At 55.9% G+C, this 23,400-nt stretch overlaps 1 protein-coding gene across 1 annotated transcript; it reads left to right on the plus strand.

Annotated features, from left to right (window-relative positions):
• On the plus strand, positions 1–22,798 carry LOC136118685 (myosin-7). Its single transcript, XM_065871940.1, has 40 exons — positions 1–47; positions 1,262–1,314; positions 1,736–1,944; positions 2,203–2,346; positions 2,637–2,793; positions 2,969–2,996; positions 3,622–3,730; positions 3,813–3,905; positions 4,009–4,072; positions 4,490–4,588; positions 4,822–4,925; positions 5,590–5,728; positions 5,835–5,953; positions 6,062–6,211; positions 6,490–6,660; positions 7,251–7,560; positions 7,831–7,898; positions 8,233–8,320; positions 8,954–9,071; positions 9,217–9,340; positions 9,623–9,759; positions 10,007–10,262; positions 10,891–11,133; positions 11,280–11,456; positions 12,264–12,409; positions 13,748–13,838; positions 14,542–14,931; positions 15,163–15,289; positions 15,448–15,566; positions 16,343–16,539; positions 17,084–17,267; positions 17,441–17,606; positions 17,737–17,861; positions 18,402–18,710; positions 18,952–19,155; positions 20,242–20,367; positions 20,579–20,854; positions 21,751–21,846; positions 21,968–22,102; positions 22,664–22,798. The coding sequence occupies exons 3-40, from the start codon at positions 1,744–1,746 to the stop codon at positions 22,679–22,681; spliced, it is 5,808 nt and encodes a 1,935-aa protein (XP_065728012.1). The 5' UTR covers positions 1–47; positions 1,262–1,314; positions 1,736–1,743; the 3' UTR covers positions 22,682–22,798.
• Positions 22,799–23,400: the final 602 nt, after the last annotated feature.

A 23,400-nucleotide genomic window follows, 5' to 3' on the forward strand; every position in this document is an offset into this window, starting at 1 on the left:
TCCACAGCTCTCTCCTGCACTCTGTCTTCTTTCCTTGCTGCTCTCAGGTAAGAGCGTAGAGCTGGGGGCCTTTCTCTGGGAAAAGGGGCCCCAGGTTTCAAAAGGAGCTCCCTAGGAACAGCAAACTGTACGCAGGGCTTCATGCAGAGTACCAGGTCCGGTCACTGAGCACACATGGGAAGGTCTAAACATGCATGTATGTGCCAGGGGAGCGGGGGGCTCCTGTGTTACAGGGGGAGGTGTGTGTATCTGAGCATGTGGGACCGGAATGCACAAGAGGGGTGTGTGTGTGTGTGTGTGTGTGTGTGTGTGTGTGTGTGTGCACGCACGCACGTGTGTGGTGTCTGAATGCATGGTGAGGGAGGCTATGTACCTCACTGCCTAAGACACAGAAATATCAACTGGGAGACATGTTTACGGTCAGGCCTGAGGACAGGTAGGTCCATCTGTGGGGAGGGGCAAGAGAATGGCGGAGGACGATTATTTAGGAAGTGTGCGCATAAATGCTAGGCTTGCGATGTGTAACTACCCACGTCCATGCACGTGGAGGGGCTCGCGTGCACAACTAGGAGTCGAGCCCACTGCCGTGTGTGTGCCCCCTGCAAAAGTTGTCCCCAGGCACAGGCACGTGGTGTGGCTATTCCTGTCTTCGTACCCTTGACACTGTACTCGTGCTGTATACATACTGAATGTGCACGTCTGTTGTGGAGAGCGTTCGGCTGTACCATGGGTCTGTCTACGAGAAGAGACCCACAGCGGCTCCTCTCTGACAGTGTTCACCACAACTGACGATAAAACGGGGACAGGAAGGATGAGAACTGGCTTTGGAGTCCTGAGACCGGGGTTCAAGTCCTGGCTCCACCACTTATTGTTACATGTTCTTGGACAAGCACGCCGGTTAACCTAGATTTCCTCCTCTGTAGAATGGGGTGAGGACTGAGGAGGAGCACGTGCATAAAAGTGCTCTGTAGGCTGTAAAGCCCCAAAATGTGACCACCGGTTGTACATCAGGTGGCTCATAAAGGCAAGCTTCACTAGATGGGGGTAGGCAAGGGTGGGGCCATCTGCCAGGAGTGAGGAGTGAGGGGCTCATTGAGTTGACATCAGGAACCTGGGCGGGGAAAGCAAGAGAGAGGACAGGACCAGAGAAGCCACCACCACCGCCCACCCACGTTCATGCCTGAGACGGAGGGAAGATGAAGGGCGGGGCCAGGGCGAGGCAGGGAAGTAGTCCTCACCAGCCAGCCTTCCTTCTCTCCAGGCCCCAGCCAGCTTGAGCCCCTTTCCTCTCGAAGGCACATTCGAGAAGCCAAGGTAAGGAGAGCTGAAGATGGGGGGATCTGGGAAGACACACAACTCTAGTTTCTGCCTTGCCTTGGGAGCATGGCTTGGTGGCCAGGAGTTCTTACCTGTGACTAGTGAGGGAGCCAGGGAGGGATGAGGCTCAGAGATGGGTACAGTGGGTATAGTTAGCTTCCTGCTCGCAGAAGCTGGGGACACTCCTCCCTCCTCTAGGAGACCCCCAGCCAGGACAGAAGTTAGCCTCCCCACTCTGCCCCGACAGGTTTGCTAGGGAGTTCTCAGGCTAGAGGATGAGCTCAAGGAACGAGGGACTCTCGGTGACCCCTCCTGAGCCCTGAGCACAGTGCTAGGCTTCGGGGCTCCTGCTGAAGGGGAGAGCACCGAGAGGGGAGTGGAGGGGAGGGCAGCCAGCTCCTTTTCCCTCCCACTGCAGGCGCAGCCATGGGGGATGCAGAGATGTCTGCGTTTGGGGAGGCCGCCCCCTATCTGCGCAAGTCGGAGAAGGAGCGGCTGGAAGCCCAGACCAGGCCTTTCGACCTCAAGAAGGACGTCTTCGTGCCTGATGACAAACAGGAGTTCGTCAAGGCCAAGATTACGTCTCGAGAGGGTGGCAAAGTCACCGCCGAGACAGAGCATGGCAAGGTAGGTGGCAGGGCCGGTGTGAGAGGCCACCATAGATGCCCCCCACACCTGGGTGGCCAGAGAGGGGTGCCACCAGGATTGCCCTTCCTCTGGGTAGGGACCTACTCCCTCCAAATAGTCCTTCTCATCCCCAGCATCCGGTCTTTCTTCTCTGGGACCCTGGGTCCTTATCTCATGAGCACCATCGTCCTGTAACTTGCCCAAATCCTATCCCTGCTGAGGGGGCTGACAGCAGGGCCTGCACATGGGCTGTTGCAGACGGTGACCGTGAAGGAGGACCAGGTGTTGCAGCAGAACCCGCCCAAGTTCGACAAGATCGAGGACATGGCCATGCTGACCTTCCTGCACGAGCCCGCGGTGCTCTACAACCTCAAGGAGCGCTACTCAGCCTGGATGATCTACGTGAGTGCACCCCGGGACATCCCTCTGAATCTAGTGGCCTCCTGCTCCACGTATCTCCACCTCCTGGAGTCCCGAGAGTTTCTGTCTTTTGTGCCCAGGCAGTATTGCACTCTGTCCCAATCCTTGCATCCTTGGTGCAATTCTAATACCCTGAGGGCTGGGATTCCTCAGATTGAGCACGTTCATACGTTTTCCTTTCTCTTCCTCTCCTAAGACCTTTCTGTAACTCCGAAAACCGCCAACCCTCCCCCTTCATCACTGGCAACTCACTCCTCGTTTTCCTCCCCTAGACCTACTCGGGCCTCTTCTGCGTCACCATCAACCCCTACAAGTGGCTGCCGGTGTACAACGCTGAGGTGGTGGCCGCCTACCGGGGCAAGAAGAGGAGCGAGGCGCCGCCCCATATCTTCTCCATCTCTGACAACGCCTACCAGTACATGCTGACAGGTGACAGGCCCCAAGCAAAGGGTTTCCTGAGGGCCCTTCCTCCTCCGGAGGGGTTCAGGCCGCTGGGAGTTGCCGAAGAGAGGCAGGGAGCTGGGGCGGGGTGGGGGGGTGGGGGAAGCCAGACGGAGCATCTTGTGTGGCTCCTGACTTTTCCTCCCCATTTTCCCCCCACCAGACAGAGAAAACCAGTCCATCCTGATCACGTGAGTGTGGCTCCTACCCGTTCCCTTCCAGAATCTCCCCGAGCCCAGCCTCTATGAGGACCACAGCCCCTGTGCATAGACCCACAGTTCTCTTTCCCTCCACCTTCATGCCAGCTCTGATTTCTTCTCTGGCCTTCACCCTGACCTCTCCTTGCTCTCCCCCTTCCTTTCTGCTTCCCATCCCTCTCTTATTTTTTCCTCTCCCATCTCCTTCACTCACGCCCCTCCAGCTCATCACTCATTTATCCATAATCCCAGTAACACCACATCTTCTTCACCTCTTCATTTTCTTTCATCATTCCCTTCGCAAACCTTCCCCATTCTTCCAGCCCCACCCATTCTTTTCCAAAACAGCCCAGGCCCATCTCCTCTGATTGACCTTGCCCAGCTAAGACCAGGTTCCACCTGCCCAAATCCACACCTTCTTTCAGCATCCTTCCTGGTTGCTACCCTTGACCATATGTATGTCAGAGTACAGCTGTGTGTTTGAGATGCATATTATCTGGTGGCTTCCTGCTTCAGGGCTCCCCCTGCCAAGTAAAACTAGGCAATCTCTCCTGACTTTAGGCTTGTTGGTCTCAAACAATGTTTGTTCACTGCCTAATAAGCCCAACTGTCCCAACAGCGGAGAATCCGGGGCAGGGAAGACGGTCAACACCAAGAGGGTCATCCAGTACTTTGCTGTCATTGCCGCCATCGGCGATCGCAGCAAGAAGGAGCAGACCTCAGGCAAGGTAGGCCTACTGTCCTCCAGGGGCCTGCACTGCAAAAGGGAGGAGAAGGCCTCTCACCCGCCACCCTTCTGGACCTCTGCAGGGCACCCTGGAGGACCAGATCATCCAGGCCAACCCCGCCCTGGAGGCCTTTGGCAACGCCAAGACCGTCAGGAATGACAACTCCTCCCGCTTTGTGAGTGGTCCCTGACATTGGACTTGGGATTTGGGCTGGTCAAGGGATGGTGTCAAGTATGAGCCTTCCCTCAACTCATCACCACTCTTCTCCACCTCTCCAGGGGAAATTCATTCGAATCCATTTTGGGGCCACCGGAAAGTTGGCGTCTGCAGACATAGAGACCTGTGAGTGCCATGGATCTGCTAGGGCTCAGCCTGAGCTCACCCTCATTCTAACCATCTCTGTTTCAACCTCCCTCTTTGTCTTTCTCTAGGGCCCTGCCCCTCAGGCTCTCTCCCTCTCTCCATCTCTGTGTCTCTAGGTCTATATATGCGTCTCCTTCTGAGACTTCCTCTGGTCTCTCTCCATCACTGTCTCTGCACATCTGTGTGTCTTTCTCTGGGACTTTTCTTGGAGATCATTTCTCTCCTTCTGGGACTCCATCTCCATCTCTGTGTGTCTGTGTATGCGTCTCTCTCCCTCTCTTGTCTCCCTCTCCCTCTGTCCTTTTCTCACTACATTTATCATTCCTTTATCTCTACTTCCTTACACTTAAATCCCGACCTTTTCTTCCTCTCTTTCTTCTCCCCTACTATTCACAGACCTTCTGGAAAAATCCAGAGTTATTTTCCAGCTGAAAGCAGAGAGAGATTATCACATTTTCTACCAAATCCTGTCTAACAAAAAGCCTGAGCTGCTGGGTGAGTCACAGCTACCAACCGAGACCAACTATCTCCATGGCAACCTGGTCACCTCGGCTTGTGGCCGCTTGTTGACAGGCCCTGGGTTTATGGCACTGCTGGATTCAGTTCTGCGGGATGTAGGACCCTGTTAAGCCCTGTTCATGTGCTTTTCTGCGGGTCATGTGGCAGATAGCCCCAGGGAGGGCCAGGGGTTTGCACTCACATTCTAACCATGTCTTTCTCCCCCCCAGACATGCTGCTGATCACCAACAACCCCTATGACTATGCATTTATCTCCCAAGGAGAGACTACTGTGGACTCTATTGACGATGCAGAGGAGCTTATGGCCACCGATGTAAGTGCGTGAGGACCCAGCTGAGAGGCGAGGGGATCGGCGGTCAGGGGTAAATGGGGCCAGTTCACTGGCCCACGAATAGAGCTAAGACACTGGCTGTCTGTTGTTCAAAGTGGTATGGCCCTCCCTGAGGACCAGAAATGTGCCCTATGACCAGGATGTGCCGGGGTACGGGTGTGGTTAAGACAGGGCAGGCCAGTACTTGGTGTTTTCAATCAAAGCAGAGAGGGTTGAAAGCCATGGGACAGAGAAGCAGACAAGCCAAGAAACAAGGCATTACCAAGGGAAACGGGGTAGTGGTGGTCATGCAGATGCCGTGGGCCTGGGGCAGGCTGTTAGGTAAAGAACAGGTATAGACACATATGAAAGGTCCAGGCAGGGAAGCAAGGGTAGGGCCTAGAAGAGGGGTAACAGTAGGAAACATGAGTGGGCGACCCACAGCACCTCCAGCGAACAGCCTGACCACTGATGCTGGGGCTGAGGCAGTCCACACCCCACCCAGCTCTTGTACCTCCCGTCTTAGTTTTGGAGTTCCCCACTGGGGATGGGAGTCTCAGAACTCACAGGGATTCGGGAGACAAGATCTCTCTCCAGTTAAAGAGGGGTCTCACTTACCTGCCACACTCCCATTTCTGGCTTCCACCAATACGGGGCCTGCCTACAGAGTGCCTTTGATGTGCTGGGCTTCACATCAGAGGAGAAGAGCTCCATATACAAGCTGACGGGAGCCATCATGCACTTTGGAAACATGAAGTTCAAACTCAAGCAGCGAGAGGAGCAGGCTGAGCCAGATGGCACCGAAGGTGGGAGTCAGGGATGTGGGGAGCAGCTGCGGAGCCACTGAAGCCTACATCTGCAGAGGAGTCATCTCATCCTTTACCAGCTTCCCTACCTGCTCTTTCCTTCCAGAGGCTGACAAGTCCGCCTACCTCATGGGGCTGAACTCAGCCGACCTGCTCAAGGGGCTGTGCCACCCTCGGGTGAAGGTGGGCAACGAGTACGTCACCAAGGGGCAGAATGTCCAGCAGGTGGGTCACCTTCAGAAGTTAAATGGGGGGCTAGCATGGTGCAGCGGGAGCTCTGCCACTCACTCTTTCCTACCACTCTCTCATCGGGGCCTCTCCTCCACCTTCCAGGTGGAGTACGCCAGAGGGGCGCTGGCCAAGGCCGTGTACGAGAAGATGTTCAACTGGATGGTGACGCGGATCAACGCCACCCTGGAGACCAAGCAGCCGCGTCAGTACTTCATAGGCGTCCTGGACATCGCCGGCTTCGAGATCTTCGACGTGAGTGGGGAGCCCCGGGGCCGGGAGAACAGTAACTCCCTGGTTCGCACAGGCAGCCGCCGCTGGCCGAGCCGGCTGCAGGCCAGGCGCGGGGACGGCGGTGTGCTCTGGTGGAGACGGTCATGTGTCTTCAGGGCGCCCTCCCTCCCCGCCCTGACAGGGGAGGGGAGGGGCCAGCTGCACCCCTTGCCGGGCTGGACGCGGCCCTGGGCGCACCGCATGGGCCACGGACAGCTGTCCGCCTGACCCGCTCCCCTCCCCCACCCCCCGCTCTGTAGTTCAACAGCTTTGAGCAGCTCTGCATCAACTTCACCAACGAGAAGCTGCAGCAGTTCTTCAACCACCACATGTTCGTGCTGGAGCAGGAGGAATACAAGAAGGAGGGCATCGAGTGGGAGTTCATCGACTTCGGCATGGACCTGCAGGCCTGCATCGACCTCATCGAGAAGGTGCCGCTTCGGCCCCTCCGCCTGCACTCTCCACTCACACCCCACATGCATGAACGGCCCAGAAAAGTGGCAGACCCCTCTCCCTTCTGGGAGATCCAGACAGCAGAAGAAGCCCGAGCGCTAGTTCCCAGAACCTTGCAGGAGAGGGTGGTGCCTGGGAGAGCTGAGTTTCCAGAGGTTTGAGAGTGGACACACGGAGGACGGGCACCTCAAGGATGGCCTCCCACACCAGTGTGCTTGCGGCCCTGGTTTACCCATCAAGGAGCAGGAAGTTTGAGGGTGGCACAGGGGAGCATAAGAGAACACCTATTTTCAACCCCATCATCTCAGGGATCTGGGCGATGGAATGGTGTGTAAAGCACCTGTAGCATCCACATACCCAGACTTTCACAAAGGTCCCTCCGAAATCAAACAAAGTCCCACCATGGGAAGGCTTGAACAGGTGTCAGTCAATAGATAACTGTACTCAGAGCTGACACTGATACCTAATACCCAAAGGAGCATCTCCATTTGCAGATACTGACCCTAGAGCAGGGTCCATCTCCATCTGCTTAAAGCAGGCTCAGTGATACTCTCCCCTCCACCCTCAGCCCATGGGCATCATGTCCATCCTGGAGGAGGAGTGCATGTTCCCCAAGGCCACTGACATGACCTTCAAGGCCAAGCTGTACGACAACCACCTGGGCAAGTCCAACAACTTCCAGAAGCCACGTAATATCAAGGGGAAGCCGGAAGCCCACTTCTCCCTGATCCACTATGCCGGCACCGTGGACTACAACATCATAGGCTGGCTACAGAAAAACAAAGACCCCCTCAACGAGACGGTGGTGGAGTTGTACAAGAAATCCTCGCTCAAGATACTCAGCACCCTGTTCGCCAACTATGCTGGGTTTGACACACGTGAGTGGAGACTGGGACCCAGGGGACTGGGAGAAGGACTTCTGCCGTGGTTCTGAGGCAGGTCACGTGCTACACCCCACCACTTCCATGTCAGGCTGGGCCCCAAGCTTTACAGGTTCAGTGAGATAGAATTGGGTGGAGAAGCTGAGGCACCCACAATGAAGACCCTGGCCTGCAGGCTAAATGTGAAGAGAGGGTGTGATTCCTCACCCCCTGTCCAGACTTCCCACGTGCACACTCGTCCCGTTTTCTCGACTCTCCTTCCCACAGCTATGGAAAAGGGCAAAGGCAAGGCCAAGAAAGGCTCATCTTTTCAGACCGTGTCAGCTCTGCACAGGGTGAGCGTGTGGCCCAGCGCCACCCCAGCCCCGCTTGCCCCCCGCCTGGCTCATCCCCAGCTCCTGCCCCTCAGTCTCTTCAGGCCCTTCCTGATCCTGTCCACCCTGTCTTCTCTCCCCTTCATCTGCTGGCCTCGTCTCCCACTCCCTTCTCATCTCACCTCGCTTCACTGTCGCTCCTGCCTCCCATCCTCTCCCTCTCCACGTCTCCCCTAGCCCTCCTTTATCCTCTAGCTCCTCGAGTTCTCTCTGTCTCTCTTTCCCTTCCTTCCTCTCCGCTCACTTCTCTTTCTTTCCCTGTCTTTACTTTTCCCTCTTGGGTTTTGGGCCACAGGAGAATCTGAACAAGCTGATGGCCAACTTGCGCTCCACACACCCCCACTTCGTGCGGTGCATCATCCCCAATGAGACAAAGTCTCCAGGTAAAGCCCAAGAAGTCGGGCCCAGCCCAAGGCCGAGACGCGTTGCCCCGGGGTCAGGGCCTTCTAGGTCACCTCCTGAGCTCCCACCATGGAGCTTTCCAAATCACGTTCTTCTCATCCCATTGCCCATGGAGAGCTCACACACTACCTCCCACCTCGGCCACAGTGCTGCCTTACATTTGGAATGTGTAGCTCAGAGTAATATGCAAGGCACTCTGATGGACATTACCTCATTAGTGCCTTACAACCGCTGGTGACACGTGTAAGGATTGTTTATCCCTTTCTGAATGAATCATAAGGAAATGGAGGAGTTCAGGTGCCTGGGTTCAAGGCCTGGCTCTCTTCTGATCAGTTCAGTGACCTCGGTCAAGTCCCTTAACCTGTCCGGGCTTATTTTATTCTCTAAAAAATGGGCTATATTTGCCCTGGCTATCACCTATGATAATAGGCATAAACCATATAAAATAAGGACTGTGAAAGCCTTTCGGTTACTCTCAAAACATGACTAGTAAAAAATACTGACTTGCTAAGGTCATAGGCCAGTACGTGGCAGAGCCAGGATCAGAACCCAGAACTCTTGGCTGTTAGTCCCGTGCTCTCTCAACACACTCCTCCCTCTCCCTCCTGCCACAGGGGTGATGGACAACCCCCTGGTCATGCACCAGCTGCGCTGCAACGGCGTGCTGGAGGGCATCCGCATCTGCAGGAAGGGCTTCCCCAACCGCATCCTCTACGGGGACTTCCGGCAGAGGTGGGCAACACGGCCCCCCAGGGCTCAGGGAACAGGGGGAGCGTGGGCAGCCTCGGGTGGGAGGGGAGTCTTCAGGTGGCCTCAGATTCTCTGGGCAGAGCAGAGCAGTGCAGAACGTGGGTAACTACGGGCACCTCCCTCCCAGGTACCGCATCCTGAACCCGGCAGCCATCCCCGAGGGCCAGTTCATTGACAGCAGGAAAGGGTCAGAGAAGCTGCTGGGCTCCCTGGACATTGACCACAACCAGTACAAGTTCGGCCACACCAAGGTGAGGAAAGGGAAGAAACAAACTGATTACAGGAAGACCTGTCTTGTCCTTTGACTCCTCACCTCATGGCTCCTTTCCTTTTACCAACCATCTCAGGAACATTACTGAACCACGTGCTAGCCCTCCCCATGGACCAGACAGCACTGCTCCCCCATGCCAGCTCCAGCTGCCATTGACCTCCTTCCTCCAGTTCTTTCCTGCACTGTTAGCCTCTCTAAGATAAGCACCCCCTCTTTTCCATCCTGCCTGTCCTAGTCATGTCCACACACACCTTCTCCACAGGTGTTCTTCAAGGCGGGGCTGCTGGGGCTGCTGGAGGAGATGCGGGACGAGAGGCTGAGCCGTATCATCACCCGCATCCAGGCTCAGTCCCGGGGTGTGCTCTCCAGAATGGAGTTCAAGAAACTGTTGGAACGCAGGTGAGAGATCTCAAAAGGAGGTTCTCAGGTCTCTAAGGCCCAGGTTGGTTCAGGGCAGTATAAGGAGAAAGAGCACACCAGGTCTTCAAATGACAAAGGGGGCACGACACACATACAGACACAGGGTGGGCCTTGCTGTCGGAGTGTGGGATGGATGGAGGACAGGGCCATGACCCAGGAGCCAAGGCCTCAGGACGGGGAGGAGGGAGGAAGCTCTCTCACCAACCTTCTTGCTGTGCCCCCACAGAGACTCCCTGCTGGTAATCCAGTGGAACATTCGGGCCTTCATGGGGGTCAAGAACTGGCCCTGGATGAAGCTCTACTTCAAGATCAAACCGCTGCTGAAGAGTGCAGAGACAGAGAAGGAAATAGCCCTCATGAAGGAGGAGTTTGGGCGCCTCAAAGAGGCTCTGGAGAAGTCGGAGGCTCGACGCAAGGAGCTGGAGGAGAAGATGGTGTCCCTGCTGCAGGAGAAGAACGACCTGCAGCTCCAAGTGCAGACGGTGAGGCTCCCGGGCCTCTGCTGGCTCTTCTGCCCTACACCTGCCCACATCCCCCACACACCCTGCACTTCCCCACCCAGGGGCTCACCATCTTGTGCCCTCGTAGGCAGAGGATTCTGGAATCAATACTTCCAAAGACCTCCAAAGAGGTCTCTCAAGGGAAAGAAAGGGAAAGGGAGAAAGAACTAACTTAAAAACATGGGCTTTCCACCAGGGTTCAACCTGGATCCACAGCTTAATAATTTTGCAACCTTGGGCAAACAATGCATTATCTTTGAGTCTCAATGTCCTCATCTCTAGCTGGGAAATAAAGCCACCCATCTCACTAGGTTGTAAATATGTAAAGTGCTGGCATCAACAAACACAGTTCCCTCCCATTGATGGAAGAACCAGAGGAAGAGGGCCAGATAAAGAGACTTCTGGTTCCCTTCCTCTCGGCTCTCATCCCCCAGTGCTCCCGTCACATTGCCCTAAAACTCTTCCTCTCCCCATCCTTCTGAGGTTCTTCTCAGCTGGGGAGATCCTAGAGCTCCCCTCCTATAGTGAGGGTGGAGCCTGTCCCTCCATGCACTTGCCAGGGCGAGGACCCCACCCACCAAACAGCCTCCCCTCTGTACCTTGCCCTCAGGAACAAGACAACCTGGCTGATGCGGAAGAGCGCTGTGACCAGCTGATCAAGAACAAGATCCAGCTGGAGGCCAAGGTGAAGGAGATGACCGAGAGGCTGGAGGACGAGGAGGAGATGAACGCCGAGCTCACGGCCAAGAAGCGCAAGCTGGAAGACGAGTGCTCTGAGCTCAAGAGGGACATTGATGACCTGGAGCTGACGCTGGCCAAGGTGGAGAAGGAGAAGCACGCCACAGAGAACAAGGTGAGGGCAGCTCCCTCTGGCTCCAGCCCAAGTCTCAGGATTCCGAGACCTGAGTGTGGCCCCGGTCCTTGGCATTGGAGGTCTCCACAGATGTCTCCAGGTTGGTGACCTTTGACCCTAAAGGGGATGGGGTTCTTGGTCAACAGGTGAAGAATCTGACAGAGGAGATGGCTGGGCTGGACGAGATCATTGCCAAGCTGACCAAGGAGAAGAAAGCTCTGCAAGAGGCCCACCAACAGGCCCTGGATGACCTTCAGGCTGAGGAGGACAAGGTCAACACCCTGACCAAGGCCAAGGTCAAGCTGGAACAGCATGTGGACGATGTAAGTAGATTGTCACAAGGGCCTAGATATACCATGTCCATCTGTGCTTGTGTGTGTGTGTTTGGGGGGGTGGGGCTGGACAGTGCTCCCTCTCCTGACATGTTTCTAGAAGGGAGCTGGGGAATAGAAACGGGGAGGGGTGATCAATTCTGATTTATATATCTTATCTTGCTGATGTGATCCACAGTAGAGATGGGCTTCCTTATTTCACTTGATGTTCAAGCCTATATGTCTCTCCCTTCAACCACAGGATTTAGAGGGTTAACTTGTAAGAACATGAAACATTTTCTTGGGAATTTTGTGAAGCTCCTCAAGGATGATCTTTGGACTTCTAACATTTTAGCCAGGATCTGATCCTTAGTGATCATTGTTCCCACAGGTAGTCCTTTGAGCATATCTCTACTGAATCACTCTTTATCACTCTGTGTTATCATTACTGAAGTATTCGTCCCAGCCATAGACTGGAAGCTGCCTTTAGGTGGGAACTTGGATTTATTCAATTTTGTGTCTATAGTGCCTAATATGGGGCCTGGTATCCAGTAGGTGCTTATAGGATGCAGAATTAATGAACGTAGCTTTGGGATTTCATCCCACAGTCATTCATTCAATCATTTATCAAATAGTTACTGAGCATCCCTCCATGCTAGGTGCTCTCACAGTCCCCTGGCAACAACCGGCCCATTCTGGGGAAGCTTTCCCAAGTCTTGACACCTCTCAGGATTCCTCAACCACAGAGGGACTAAGCTCCCAAATCACCAAATAAGGATGCTTGGCCTAACAGGGCACATTGGTCCTTTTCTCCATCAGCTGGAGGGATCCCTGGAGCAGGAGAAGAAGGTGCGTATGGACCTGGAACGAGCCAAGCGGAAGCTTGAGGGAGACCTGAAGCTGACCCAGGAGAGCATCATGGATCTGGAGAACGACAAGCAGCAGCTGGATGAGCGGCTAAAAAAGTAGCGTGTTCCCGGCCCCATCGCCCTTCCTCCTCCCCCGCCCAGCAGACTGTTCCGCCCATGGCAATATTAGCTGAGCCAGGACATCCAACCTCAGAGGCAACAGCCTCACGCAGCCTCCATAAGTAGGTGCAAAACTGTGGGCAAAGCCTCCAGGAGGAGTGCTCTCCTCCCCCAGACACGCACATCAGGGCCCGGCAGGCCTCCCTGGCAAAAGTCTAACCCGGATCCCTCAAGCCCTCTCTTCCTGCTGGGCACTCAAAAGGGATGGAAAACAACAGCTCACCCCCTTTATACACAAGTCTCTTTGGAGACCAGTTGCTTAACACAGAGGAAAGCTCCACACAAAAGCCTCTCAGGTAAATCCTTTCAGGTCCTTCACAGAGAGCCCAGAGGACCACAGAGAAACGGCTCAGCCACCACGTGTGAGCAGTGCACGGTCTGGCTACTTCTTTGTTCAGTGATCTTGTGGTTCCAATTCTTATTGCAAGATCTTCAAAAATGTGTAGATCCACTTTTCACACCTGGCGAACAGTGAGTCTGTGGGGCATTTTTGGATGATCAAAGATCTTATGGTGCTTTAGGGTCAGGACTATGAAAGGCTGTGAAACTCATCCTGGTCTACAGTCTCACCAGGAAATCTTCACACTTCCCCAGGCACAGTACTTGCTGAATGAATGAATAAATATATGATCCCAGTGATCCTCAAACCACCTTTTAAGAGTGGTACTTGGGGCTTCCCTGGTGGCACAGTGGTTGAGAGCCTGCTGATGCAGGGGACACGGGTTCATGCCCCGGTCCGGGAAGATCCCTACATGCCGCGGAGCGGCTGGGCCTGTGAGCTGTGGCCGCTGAGCCTGCGCGTCCGGAGCCTGTGCTCCGCAATGGGAGAGGCCACAGCAGTGAGAGGCCTGCGTACCGCAAAAAAAAAAAAAAAAAAAGAATGGTACTTGAACCCCACTTACCAAAGAGGAAAGGAAGGCTCAGAAAGGTTACCAAGTTGCCCAAAGTAAGTGATAGAATTAAAGACCATCAGAGCTAAAAGGGGCCTTTGAGTCGACCTAGTCCAACGCCTTCATTTTACAGACCAAAGAAGGGAGCATCTCGGAGCCCAGGTCCTGTCACTCCACCTACAGTGCTCTTCCTGTTATATTTCCTATTGAACTTCAATCCTTCAGCAGGTGTTACACTTTCAGGGACCTTACAACAGCCCTGGAAGCTGGGGTTTTTTTGATGAAATTTTGCTCCTCGTTTGTTTCATTACCATCTCCAACCACTGGCAGGCCCTCCTGGAGCCCAAGCAGCCTCCCTTGCCTCACCCTCCCTCCTTCCCCGCAGGAAGGACTTTGAGCTGAACGCCCTCAATGCGAAGATTGAGGATGAGCAGGCCCTGGGCAGCCAGCTGCAGAAGAAGCTCAAAGAGCTTCAGGTAAGGTCCCTGGGCTGGTCCTCAGCCCCCCAACCCTCCTCCAGGCCGTTCTCTCCCAGCATCACAGGCACTGGCTCTGTGTCTGTGAAGGGAGGTGCTGGGCTGTCACAGTTCCCCTGTGGAGCACCTCGAGGAGGGCTGGCTGATCCAAGGATGACATAGGAAGAGATCTTGAAACACTCACAGGTCTGGGGACAGAAATCCCAGCTTCCTATATCAGCTGTGGTTCAGCTGGTGACTGTGGGTAGTCCACTGCCAATCTCTGGGTCTATATGTCCTCCCTTGTTCCCTGTGGCTTTTAAGGTCCCTTCAGCCCTGATGGTCTGTGACTTCAGTTCTTACCTCTAGAGTGAATGCTGTGTTGGGTCTTTAGTTGTCTGGTCAGACGAACCTGGCTCTCTCATTCCAACTTCTATTATTTTTGCCACAAAACTGCTTAAACTATCCCTGGAACACATGTCTCTTTGTCCTTCTTCAAGAGCAAGCTTCAACCACTTTCCTTCCAATAAAGACAATGTACAATGTTCTGGCCCAAACTCAGCTGTCCAAACCATCTCACCCAAATCCTGTTATTTCTACCTGTCCACTGGTGGAACTAAGCTGCCTGCTGTTCCAGACAGGCCAGGAGCCTTCTAGAGCCTTGGGGAGGGGGCTCTGATGGAGGGGTCAGGTGGTGGGTCTGAGCCCCCTATACCCTGCCCAGGCGCGCATCGAGGAGCTGGAGGAAGAGCTGGAGGCCGAGCGCGCTGCCCGGGCCAAGGTGGAGAAGCTGCGCTCAGACCTGTCCCGGGAGCTGGAGGAGATCAGTGAGCGGCTGGAGGAGGCTGGCGGGGCCACGTCCGTGCAGATCGAGATGAACAAGAAGCGCGAGGCTGAGTTTCAGAAGATGAGGCGGGACCTGGAGGAGGCCACGCTGCAGCACGAGGCCACGGCGGCTGCCCTGCGCAAGAAGCACGCCGACAGCGTGGCCGAGCTGGGCGAGCAGATCGACAACCTGCAGCGCGTGAAGCAGAAGCTGGAGAAGGAGAAGAGCGAGTTCAAGCTGGAGCTGGACGACGTCACCTCCAACATGGAGCAGATCATCAAGGCCAAGGTGGGCCTCTGCTCTCCTCTCCCCTCCTCCAATTCCCTCCACCTGCCTCCACTTTCTGTCCGTGCCTCCTCTCTCTTCTTTGATGGTTCAGCTTCCTGCTTCCCTTCTTCGACCCAGTTCTTGGACCCTTCTGTTCCTCCATGCCTTTCTCTTCCCTTCTCCTTTAATTGCATCACTCACACCCCTTCAGCGCCCCCTACATAGATCGTATGACTCCCCTTCCTGTCTCAGGCTAACCTGGAGAAGATGTGCCGGACCCTGGAGGACCAGATGAATGAGCACCGAAGCAAGGCCGAGGAGACCCAGCGTTCTGTCAACGACCTCACCAGCCAGCGGGCGAAGCTGCAGACCGAGAATGGTGAGCCCCACCCTAGTCTCCCAACTTCCTGAGCCACCCCAGGCTTGGGTGCACACACATATCTCTCCAGAGAATGGGACCCGAGGGTTAGGGGAGGGGTTGGGGGAGAGAGGACTGACTGACCTTTGAGAGTTGAGCGTGCCTCGGTGCCTCTCCAGGTGAGCTGTCCCGGCAATTGGATGAGAAGGAGGCGCTGATCTCCCAGCTGACCCGGGGCAAGCTCACCTATACCCAGCAGCTGGAGGACCTCAAGAGGCAGCTGGAGGAGGAGGTTAAGGTGAGGCCTGGACTCAGGGCACTTGGTCCAGCATACTGGCTGGCCTCGCATCCACATCACTTCCTTTCCTAAGAATGAGGCTTGCCATCTACCCAGTATTTTCCCATTTTCCAAAAGGGATAATAGCCCAGACTCTACCACGCGCCTCCTTAATCTATTCCCCATGCGGAGGCCCTCTGTCTTTCTGCTGCTGTCTCTGGAGGGCATGCAGTAAGGGTGCCCAGGTCGGGGGGAAGCGAGGTGAGGAAATAAACTAGGGAGGTGTGATGGCCTTCACTGGGTATAGGTATGGGATGCAGAAACTGTACAAGTGGTCCTGGGATTAGCAGAGCAAGCTGAACACTGCAGAAAGAAACTCCACTGGTTCCTGAAATTCTTAGCACTCCGCTGGGCTCATGAAAAAGGGAAACGACTATGACTTTTAAAAAAGGCCAGGTCTCAAATCCTAACCTGCCTCTTAGAGCTTGGTGACCTTGGGGAAATCAACTAACCTCTGTGAGCCTCCGTCTCCTTCCCTGTAAAACAGGGGTGAGGATGATAATGCCTGCTGCAGTGAGGAGCACAGGGGGGACGGGCAGGAAGCATTTTGTAAATAGTGCAGTGCTGTACGGACTTTCTTTGCTTATACTACTTAGTAAACCATTCCAGGTCCACTAGGGATTTAGAGATAGGTGAGGCCACGCAAGGATGCTGAAATTTAGGGCGAGGAGACGGGCAGGAACTGGAGTTACATCACAGGGAAAGCTGAGCCCGCCTCCCGGTGCCGCCCCTCCCAGGCAAAGAACGCCCTGGCCCACGCGCTGCAGTCAGCCCGGCACGACTGTGACCTACTGCGGGAGCAATACGAGGAGGAGACGGAGGCCAAGGCCGAGCTGCAGCGCGTCCTGTCCAAGGCCAACTCGGAGGTGGCCCAGTGGAGGACCAAGTATGAGACGGACGCCATCCAGAGGACCGAGGAGCTGGAGGAGGCCAAGTGAGTCCCGGGCGGCCTGCCTCTGGCTGAGGCCCCTGTGAGGGTAGGATGCGGCCCAGCCCACTCCTTAGTGGGTCCGGCACAGGGGATGGATGCTTAGCTGTGTTTTGACCACACAGAAGACCCTGCCCCGGCCCCACCTCCTTCTCCTCTCAGGGAAGCTTTTTGCTCGCGTTATGTTTCTCATCCGAATATAAGACGAACAAAAGGTTTGTCTGAGGGCAGAGTGCTCCCACCTGGGGCAGGGTGCCATGGCAGGGGAGATGGGGGTGCTCAGAGCCCATGTGTCCTCCGTGTCTGCGGCCTAGAGCCTAGGGATGCCTCGCAAAGGGCCCTCCGGGTGCTGTGGGTCTTCACACCTCCCAGAACCTCTGCCTGCCCCGTTCTCAGCCCCTGGGCATGTCCTCAGGTTTCTCCAACAACGCTTCTGAGTTTTCAAAGACTGTTTTCTACAAGCCTCACAATGTGTACCCTTGTCCAAATCCACACCCTCCATCCTCCCCACCCTCTCCCACCACTACCCCCCTTCCCCCAACACGGGCAGGAAGAAGCTGGCCCAGAGGCTGCAGGACGCCGAGGAGGCCGTCGAGGCCGTCAACGCCAAGTGCTCCTCGCTGGAGAAGACCAAGCACCGGCTGCAGAATGAGATCGAAGACCTGATGGTGGACGTGGAGCGCTCCAACGCGGCCGCCGCGGCCCTGGACAAGAAGCAGAGGAACTTCGACAAGGTGGGCCCAGGCTGGGGGCTCGTAGCCAGGGGCCAGAGCAGGCGGGCAGGCGGGAGTCAGGAACGTCCTCCCAGGAGGCAGAGGCTGGGAGGAGGCTGAGCCCAGGAGAGGGGCCTGGGCGCCTCTGGACGTGGGGCTGGGGCTGCCCGGTGAGCCGCGTCCCGTCCCCGCAGATCCTGGCCGAGTGGAAGCAGAAGTACGAGGAGTCGCAGTCGGAGCTGGAGTCCTCGCAGAAGGAGGCGCGCTCCCTCAGCACCGAGCTCTTCAAGCTCAAGAACGCCTACGAGGAGTCCCTGGAGCAGCTGGAGACCTTCAAACGGGAGAACAAGAACCTGCAGGGTGCGGGCCGGGGGCGGGGGCGGGGGCGGGGCAGGGAGGGTCCGCACGTGGCGCCACCCAGCGGCTCCTAGAGGCGTGCGCCCCGTTGGAGCCTGGCTGCCCCCAGCTGAGCGGCCCGCCCCTCCCACAGAGGAGATCTCCGACCTGACTGAGCAGCTGGGCTCCAGTGGAAAGACCATCCACGAGCTGGAGAAGGTCCGCAAGCAGCTGGAGGCTGAGAAGCTGGAGCTGCAGTCGGCCCTGGAGGAGGCCGAGGTGCGCGCACAGGGGTAGGGGGTGCGCAGGGGGTGGGAGAAGAAGCTGATCTCTAGGCTATGGTCCCTGTTCTCATCTCCCTTTGTGCCTAGAACAGTGCCTGGCACATAGTAGGCACTCAACAAATATTGTGGAATGATGAATGAACCCGGTCACTCAGTTCCCTTCACACAAACATTTTACCTATTACATCTTAGACAAGATTTCCTGTTTCACTCCCCCACCCCGCCTTCCATCTCTGCCTCCCTCTTCGGGTTTTTACATTTTGTGCCTGATTGCCTCGGTTTCCTTGGCAACACCACTCTCTTCATTTTCCTCTTTGTCTTCATAGCTTGCTCTCCTCTGTGAGAGCCTGAATCACCTTCTCTTAGGACTTTTTTTTTTCTTTCAAATTCTCTTTTCTTCTTCCTCCTTCTGCTTCTTTGACTGAACCACTTACACCACTCTTGAACTCACTTTATATCCACGATTCATGGACAGACCCCTGCCCCCACCCTGTGCCCTGATTTCCTCGGACCCTCTCTCCCCACCCCCCTCCAGGCCTCTCTGGAGCACGAGGAGGGCAAGATCCTGCGGGCCCAGCTGGAGTTCAACCAGATCAAGGCAGAGATGGAGCGGAAGCTGGCAGAGAAGGACGAGGAGATGGAGCAGGCGAAGCGCAACCACCTGCGGGTGGTGGACTCCCTGCAGACCTCCCTGGACGCGGAGACGCGCAGCCGCAACGAGGCCCTGCGGGTAAAGAAGAAGATGGAGGGCGACCTCAACGAGATGGAGATCCAGCTCAGCCACGCCAACCGCGTGGCCGCCGAGGCCCAGAAGCAAGTCAAGAGCCTCCAGAGCTTGCTGAAGGTACCTGGTGACTCTTGGAAGCAGGAAGCCACCTCACCCAGAGAGGGGCGGTGGCCGAGTTGGGGGGTGGCGTCCCATCACAGCACCAGATCCCTCCTGCCCCCGGGGCCGTCGCAGGCACCTCCCACAGGTCCTACCTGAGCCACCGCCAGGGGCTCTCCACAGCATCCAGTTCAGCTGCCGGCCTTCTGATGGGCCAGAGCCCAGCTGCCTGTCTCACGCCCACTCTCCTGATGCGCAGGACACCCAGATCCAGCTGGATGACGCGGTCCGTGCCAATGATGACCTGAAGGAGAACATCGCCATCGTGGAGCGGCGCAACAACCTGCTGCAGGCCGAGCTGGAGGAGCTGAGGGCCGTGGTGGAGCAGACGGAGCGGTCCCGGAAGCTGGCCGAGCAGGAGCTGATCGAGACCAGCGAGCGGGTGCAGCTGCTGCACTCCCAGGTGAGAGGCCAGGAGAACAGAGCCAGGACATCTAGCAATGCTCTGAATCAGATGCCCTGAGAAAGCATACGTCCAAGCACATGGGTCATAAATTATTTCATCTCTTGGACCAGCTCGCCTCTGTTAGTCATGGTTGCGGAACCACAACCTTGAGAAAGGGGTCTATACTTAAAAGCTAAGAGTGTCATGGTGGGGCTTCCCTGGTGGTGCAGTGGCTGAGAGTCCGCCTGCCGATGCAGGGGACACAGGTTCGTGCCCCGGTCCGGGAGGATCCCACATGCCGCGGAACGGCTGGGCCCGTGAGCCGTGGCCGCTCAGCCTGCGCGTCCGGAGCCTGTGCTCCGCAACCGGAGAGGCCACAACAGCGAGAGGCCCGTGTACCGCAAAAAAAAAAAAAAAAAAAAGAGTGTCATGGTGGATTGGTGGTGCCTGGCAAAATCACAAATCTGGGAGTCGTGGAATGCACGCTGTTATGTGATATCCTACATCTAGAAGACAGCCAGCCTCAGCTTGCTGTATTAAAATGGGACTTTTGGAGTTGAAAGAAGCACAACTGCATCTACTTGCAAACCAAATTCTCCACAGAACACCATTTTTCTGCAATCCCATACACACTGTTTTCAGCTATACTCGGTAATGAGTTTTTATGTCCATCTCACTGCACTGCCCTGTGGAGTTTTGTTCCGTAATCTAGTACATATGGGAATGACATCACCCACGGATGTGGTCCTCTCTTCCTTACCCCACTCTTTCTATAACTATAATCGCTTCCAGGATACAGTCCCTTTAACCAAGTTTTTCCTTGGAATATTTGCATACTCCTGCACAGACATGTTACTACAGAGCTCAGGAGTAGAACTACAGACCCTTTCCTGCTTGAAGTCTTTCTTCAGAACTGAGTCCCTTTAGATATATTGTCTAGAATATATCTATTTTCATAGGAAAAGAGAAAGCAGGTGCAAAACAAGGAAAATACTAAAAACAAGACATATTTTTTAAAAATGACCAGTTCTAATTTTCTCTGGGTAAAAGTGTGGAATCAGGGAGCAAAGCAGACATTCAACAGTTTTCTTTGCCTTTATCTAGAACACCAGCCTCATCAACCAGAAGAAGAAGATGGAGGCAGACCTGTCCCAGCTTCAGGGCGAAGTGGAGGAGGCAGTGCAGGAGTGCAGGAATGCCGAGGAGAAGGCCAAGAAGGCCATCACGGACGTGAGTGACCGCTCCCCTTCTTGCCCTCCCCGAAAGACTCGAACCAGGCCTGTGGGTCCAGGCCAGGCCACTGTGCTGTAACAGCGGTGACTCTGCCACTCTGTGGGTTTGAGGGCCTCAGGGAGCAAACGGCAGGATGGGAAAGAGGTGATCCTTAATGGAAAGAAGGGGCCCCGGGGTCCTGTTGTTTTACGCTCTCTGCCGTGCACAGGCCGCCATGATGGCGGAGGAGCTGAAGAAGGAGCAGGACACCAGCGCGCACCTGGAACGCATGAAGAAGAACATGGAGCAGACCATCAAGGACCTGCAGCACCGGCTGGACGAGGCCGAGCAGATCGCCCTCAAGGGCGGCAAGAAGCAGCTGCAGAAGCTGGAGGCCCGGGTGCGGGAGCTGGAGAATGAGCTGGAAGCCGAGCAGAAGCGCAACGCAGAGTCGATCAAGGGCATGAGGAAGAGTGAGCGTCGCATCAAGGAGCTCACCTACCAGGTGCGGGCACGGCGGCTGCTCTGGGGCCAGGGCCTCTGCATTATGGCATGAAGCCCGGGTGACAGCCACCCCAGAGGGATGAAGTGTTCTCTCTTAGCCTCTTACAGGTCAAAGAGTGAGAGTACAGCCCCTGGCTGCCCTGTTTCTACACTGCCCGACCCTGTTCTACCCTGAGTGTCCCCTGGCTCAGAGGGCAGTCTCTGAGTCCCCTGGCCTTCAAGTTCCACCTCAGCATTCCCCCTCAGCCTTTCCCCTGCAGACGCCAGAGCTCGAGCTAGAGCTTACCCAGCACAGATTACCAGAAAGCAAATATGTAGCCAAACCTTAGCCTGGCGTCATCACCACCAAAAAACACCAAACCATTAAAATGAATCTCAGAACTTTTCGGTTACTCAGGGAGGTGTAGACTTTAGCTCTTATGGTGTTTTCTAGAATCAGACTGTCAATTAGATTTTCTTTCCATTCCAATCCAGAGATTCGCCATCCCTCTATGCATACCTGTCCTTAACCTAGATCAAGTCAATGTCATTTCCCAGCAGCCCAGGAAACCCCATCAGGCCTGCAGTCCCAGAGTTCCTGACAGCACACGCTGGGTTCTAGAAACAGGGGGCTTACTCTCCATGGGCCCCCAGGACCCCCCCAGGGCCTGTGCACACACACAGTTTTGTGTGCAATTTCAGGGAGCCCATCCGCTCCCTAGACTCTTTCTTGGTACAAACCATTGAAAGTATTCATAACTTTTTTGGTAAGAAATTGTGAGGAGAACTCAAGTGTTTGGTGAGGATCCAGGAGTTGAAATGGGTCAGGATATTGTACTCAGGGTAAAGCTGATGAGGGGGGAAGGGGCTGCAGTGCTTCCCATGACTATGCCATACTCACTTCTGCCCGACCCCCAGACGGAGGAGGACAGGAAGAACCTGCTGCGGCTGCAGGACCTGGTGGACAAGCTGCAGCTGAAGGTCAAGGCCTACAAGCGCCAGGCCGAGGAGGCGGTGAGTGACCCTGACGGGGCCCAGGCCTGGAGGAGGGGACAAGGAGCCGGCCCCCAGGCTGGGAGTCTAATAATCCCTGGCTCCTCTCACCTCATCCTCCGGCCCCCCCGAACCCCCGCAGGAGGAACAGGCCAACACCAACCTGTCCAAGTTCCGCAAGGTGCAGCACGAGCTGGACGAGGCAGAGGAGCGGGCGGACATCGCCGAGTCCCAGGTCAACAAGCTGCGGGCCAAGAGCCGCGACATCGGCGCCAAGGTGGGTTTCCCGCACGGCAGCACCCAGACACACATCGGTCCCCCTCAGACAGAGCCCCTCGCCCCAGCATCCCTTCCCTTCATTCACCCCCACAGCTGAACCCCACGACCCCAGAGGCGGGGTAACTCAGTCCTCCATGATTTCTAGGGTTCTTCCCATTCTGACTACCAATGATTTTGTGAATCTCAGCCCTAGGGTGGTCAGCAAAGACCCCGACTGATAGACACCTAGTGTGTCCCAATTTCCCCCAACTGCTATATCTACTTCTCTTCCACCTAGTTTAGGCCTTCAACCTTGTAATTCCAACCTAAGATGCACCTCCCAGAGGACCCCTTGTCCTCACCCAGGAAGCACCCCTCCAGCTGACCCCAGAGCCCTGCTTTCTGGAACTTGCCCTCCACACTGACCCCTAGGACCCATCTCCCACCACCAGGGGGCCTCCCTCAGGCCACACAGTGGTCCTGCCCCCATTGGTGCCCACCTCCCTTTTGTTGCCTGTGCCCATCCCTGCCCAACACCCACCTCTCCGGAGCTAGTTTGGACTTTGTTTCCTTTCCAAAGGGCTTGAACGAGGAGTAGCTGTGCCACATCTCCTCGATCTGCCCCATCCTGGGGGTGCAACGAAGCTCCCAGTCCTGGAGCCTGGAGAGCAGCCCCTTTGGAGGAAGCAGAATAAAGCAGTTTTCCTTGAAGTGAGATCCTGCCTCTAGACTTTTCTTCGCAGTCTGCCAGCCACAGGAACACAAGGACATGGACACGGGGTGGGGGTGGGTGCTCCAGAGGAGGAGTCCAGACCCAAGAGGCCTCCCTAGGGAGCCTGTGAGGCTCTGAGCATCGTCGGTGCAGCCCTGCCAGGTGCTCCCCTTCACTTCCTCCTGCCAGCCTTCTCCCTGGCCCAGAGACCCTGGGAGTTAAAGGAGATTTAGGGAAGCCCTTAAGGCTCTCCTAGAGCAAGTGAGCCCACCTGCATGGACCTACACCCCAGATCTGATCAACACTACCCTCACCCCTGACAATACTGAAGCTGGGCTGTGGGGGGGAGGTTTGGTGTGTAAGGGTGCCCCCTGAGGCGTGACCCACTTGGGCAGGTGGGCCCCCAGCCCCGGTCCGAGGCAGGTATCTGAGGGGGCACAAGGACTTGCATCCATAGCCCACCCCCTTCCAGACACGGCCTCCATGGTCTCCAACCACCTCCCCACCATGACCAGGAGAACTGTACCCTAGCCCACCTTCCTCTCCTCCTCACCTCCTCCTGGGGCCTGGCCCTTGGTCCAAGGCACTCCATTCTTCTCCCTCGT

Source organism: Phocoena phocoena, chromosome 2 (genome assembly GCF_963924675.1).
Source record: "Phocoena phocoena chromosome 2, mPhoPho1.1, whole genome shotgun sequence".
Taxonomy (NCBI): Eukaryota; Metazoa; Chordata; class Mammalia; order Artiodactyla; family Phocoenidae; genus Phocoena; species Phocoena phocoena.

Excerpts from the sequence above, each read along its gene's own strand:
- LOC136118685 (XM_065871940.1), top strand. The coding sequence starts at position 1,744 with ATGGGGGATGCAGAGATGTCTGCGTTTGGGGAGGCCGCCCCCTATCTG. Across the intron at positions 11,457-12,263 it reads TGGAACAGCATGTGGACGAT|CTGGAGGGATCCCTGGAGCA; the intron begins GTAAGTAGATTG and ends TTTCTCCATCAG. Across the intron at positions 17,607-17,736 it reads GGAGAACAAGAACCTGCAGG|AGGAGATCTCCGACCTGACT; the intron begins GTGCGGGCCGGG and ends CCCCTCCCACAG.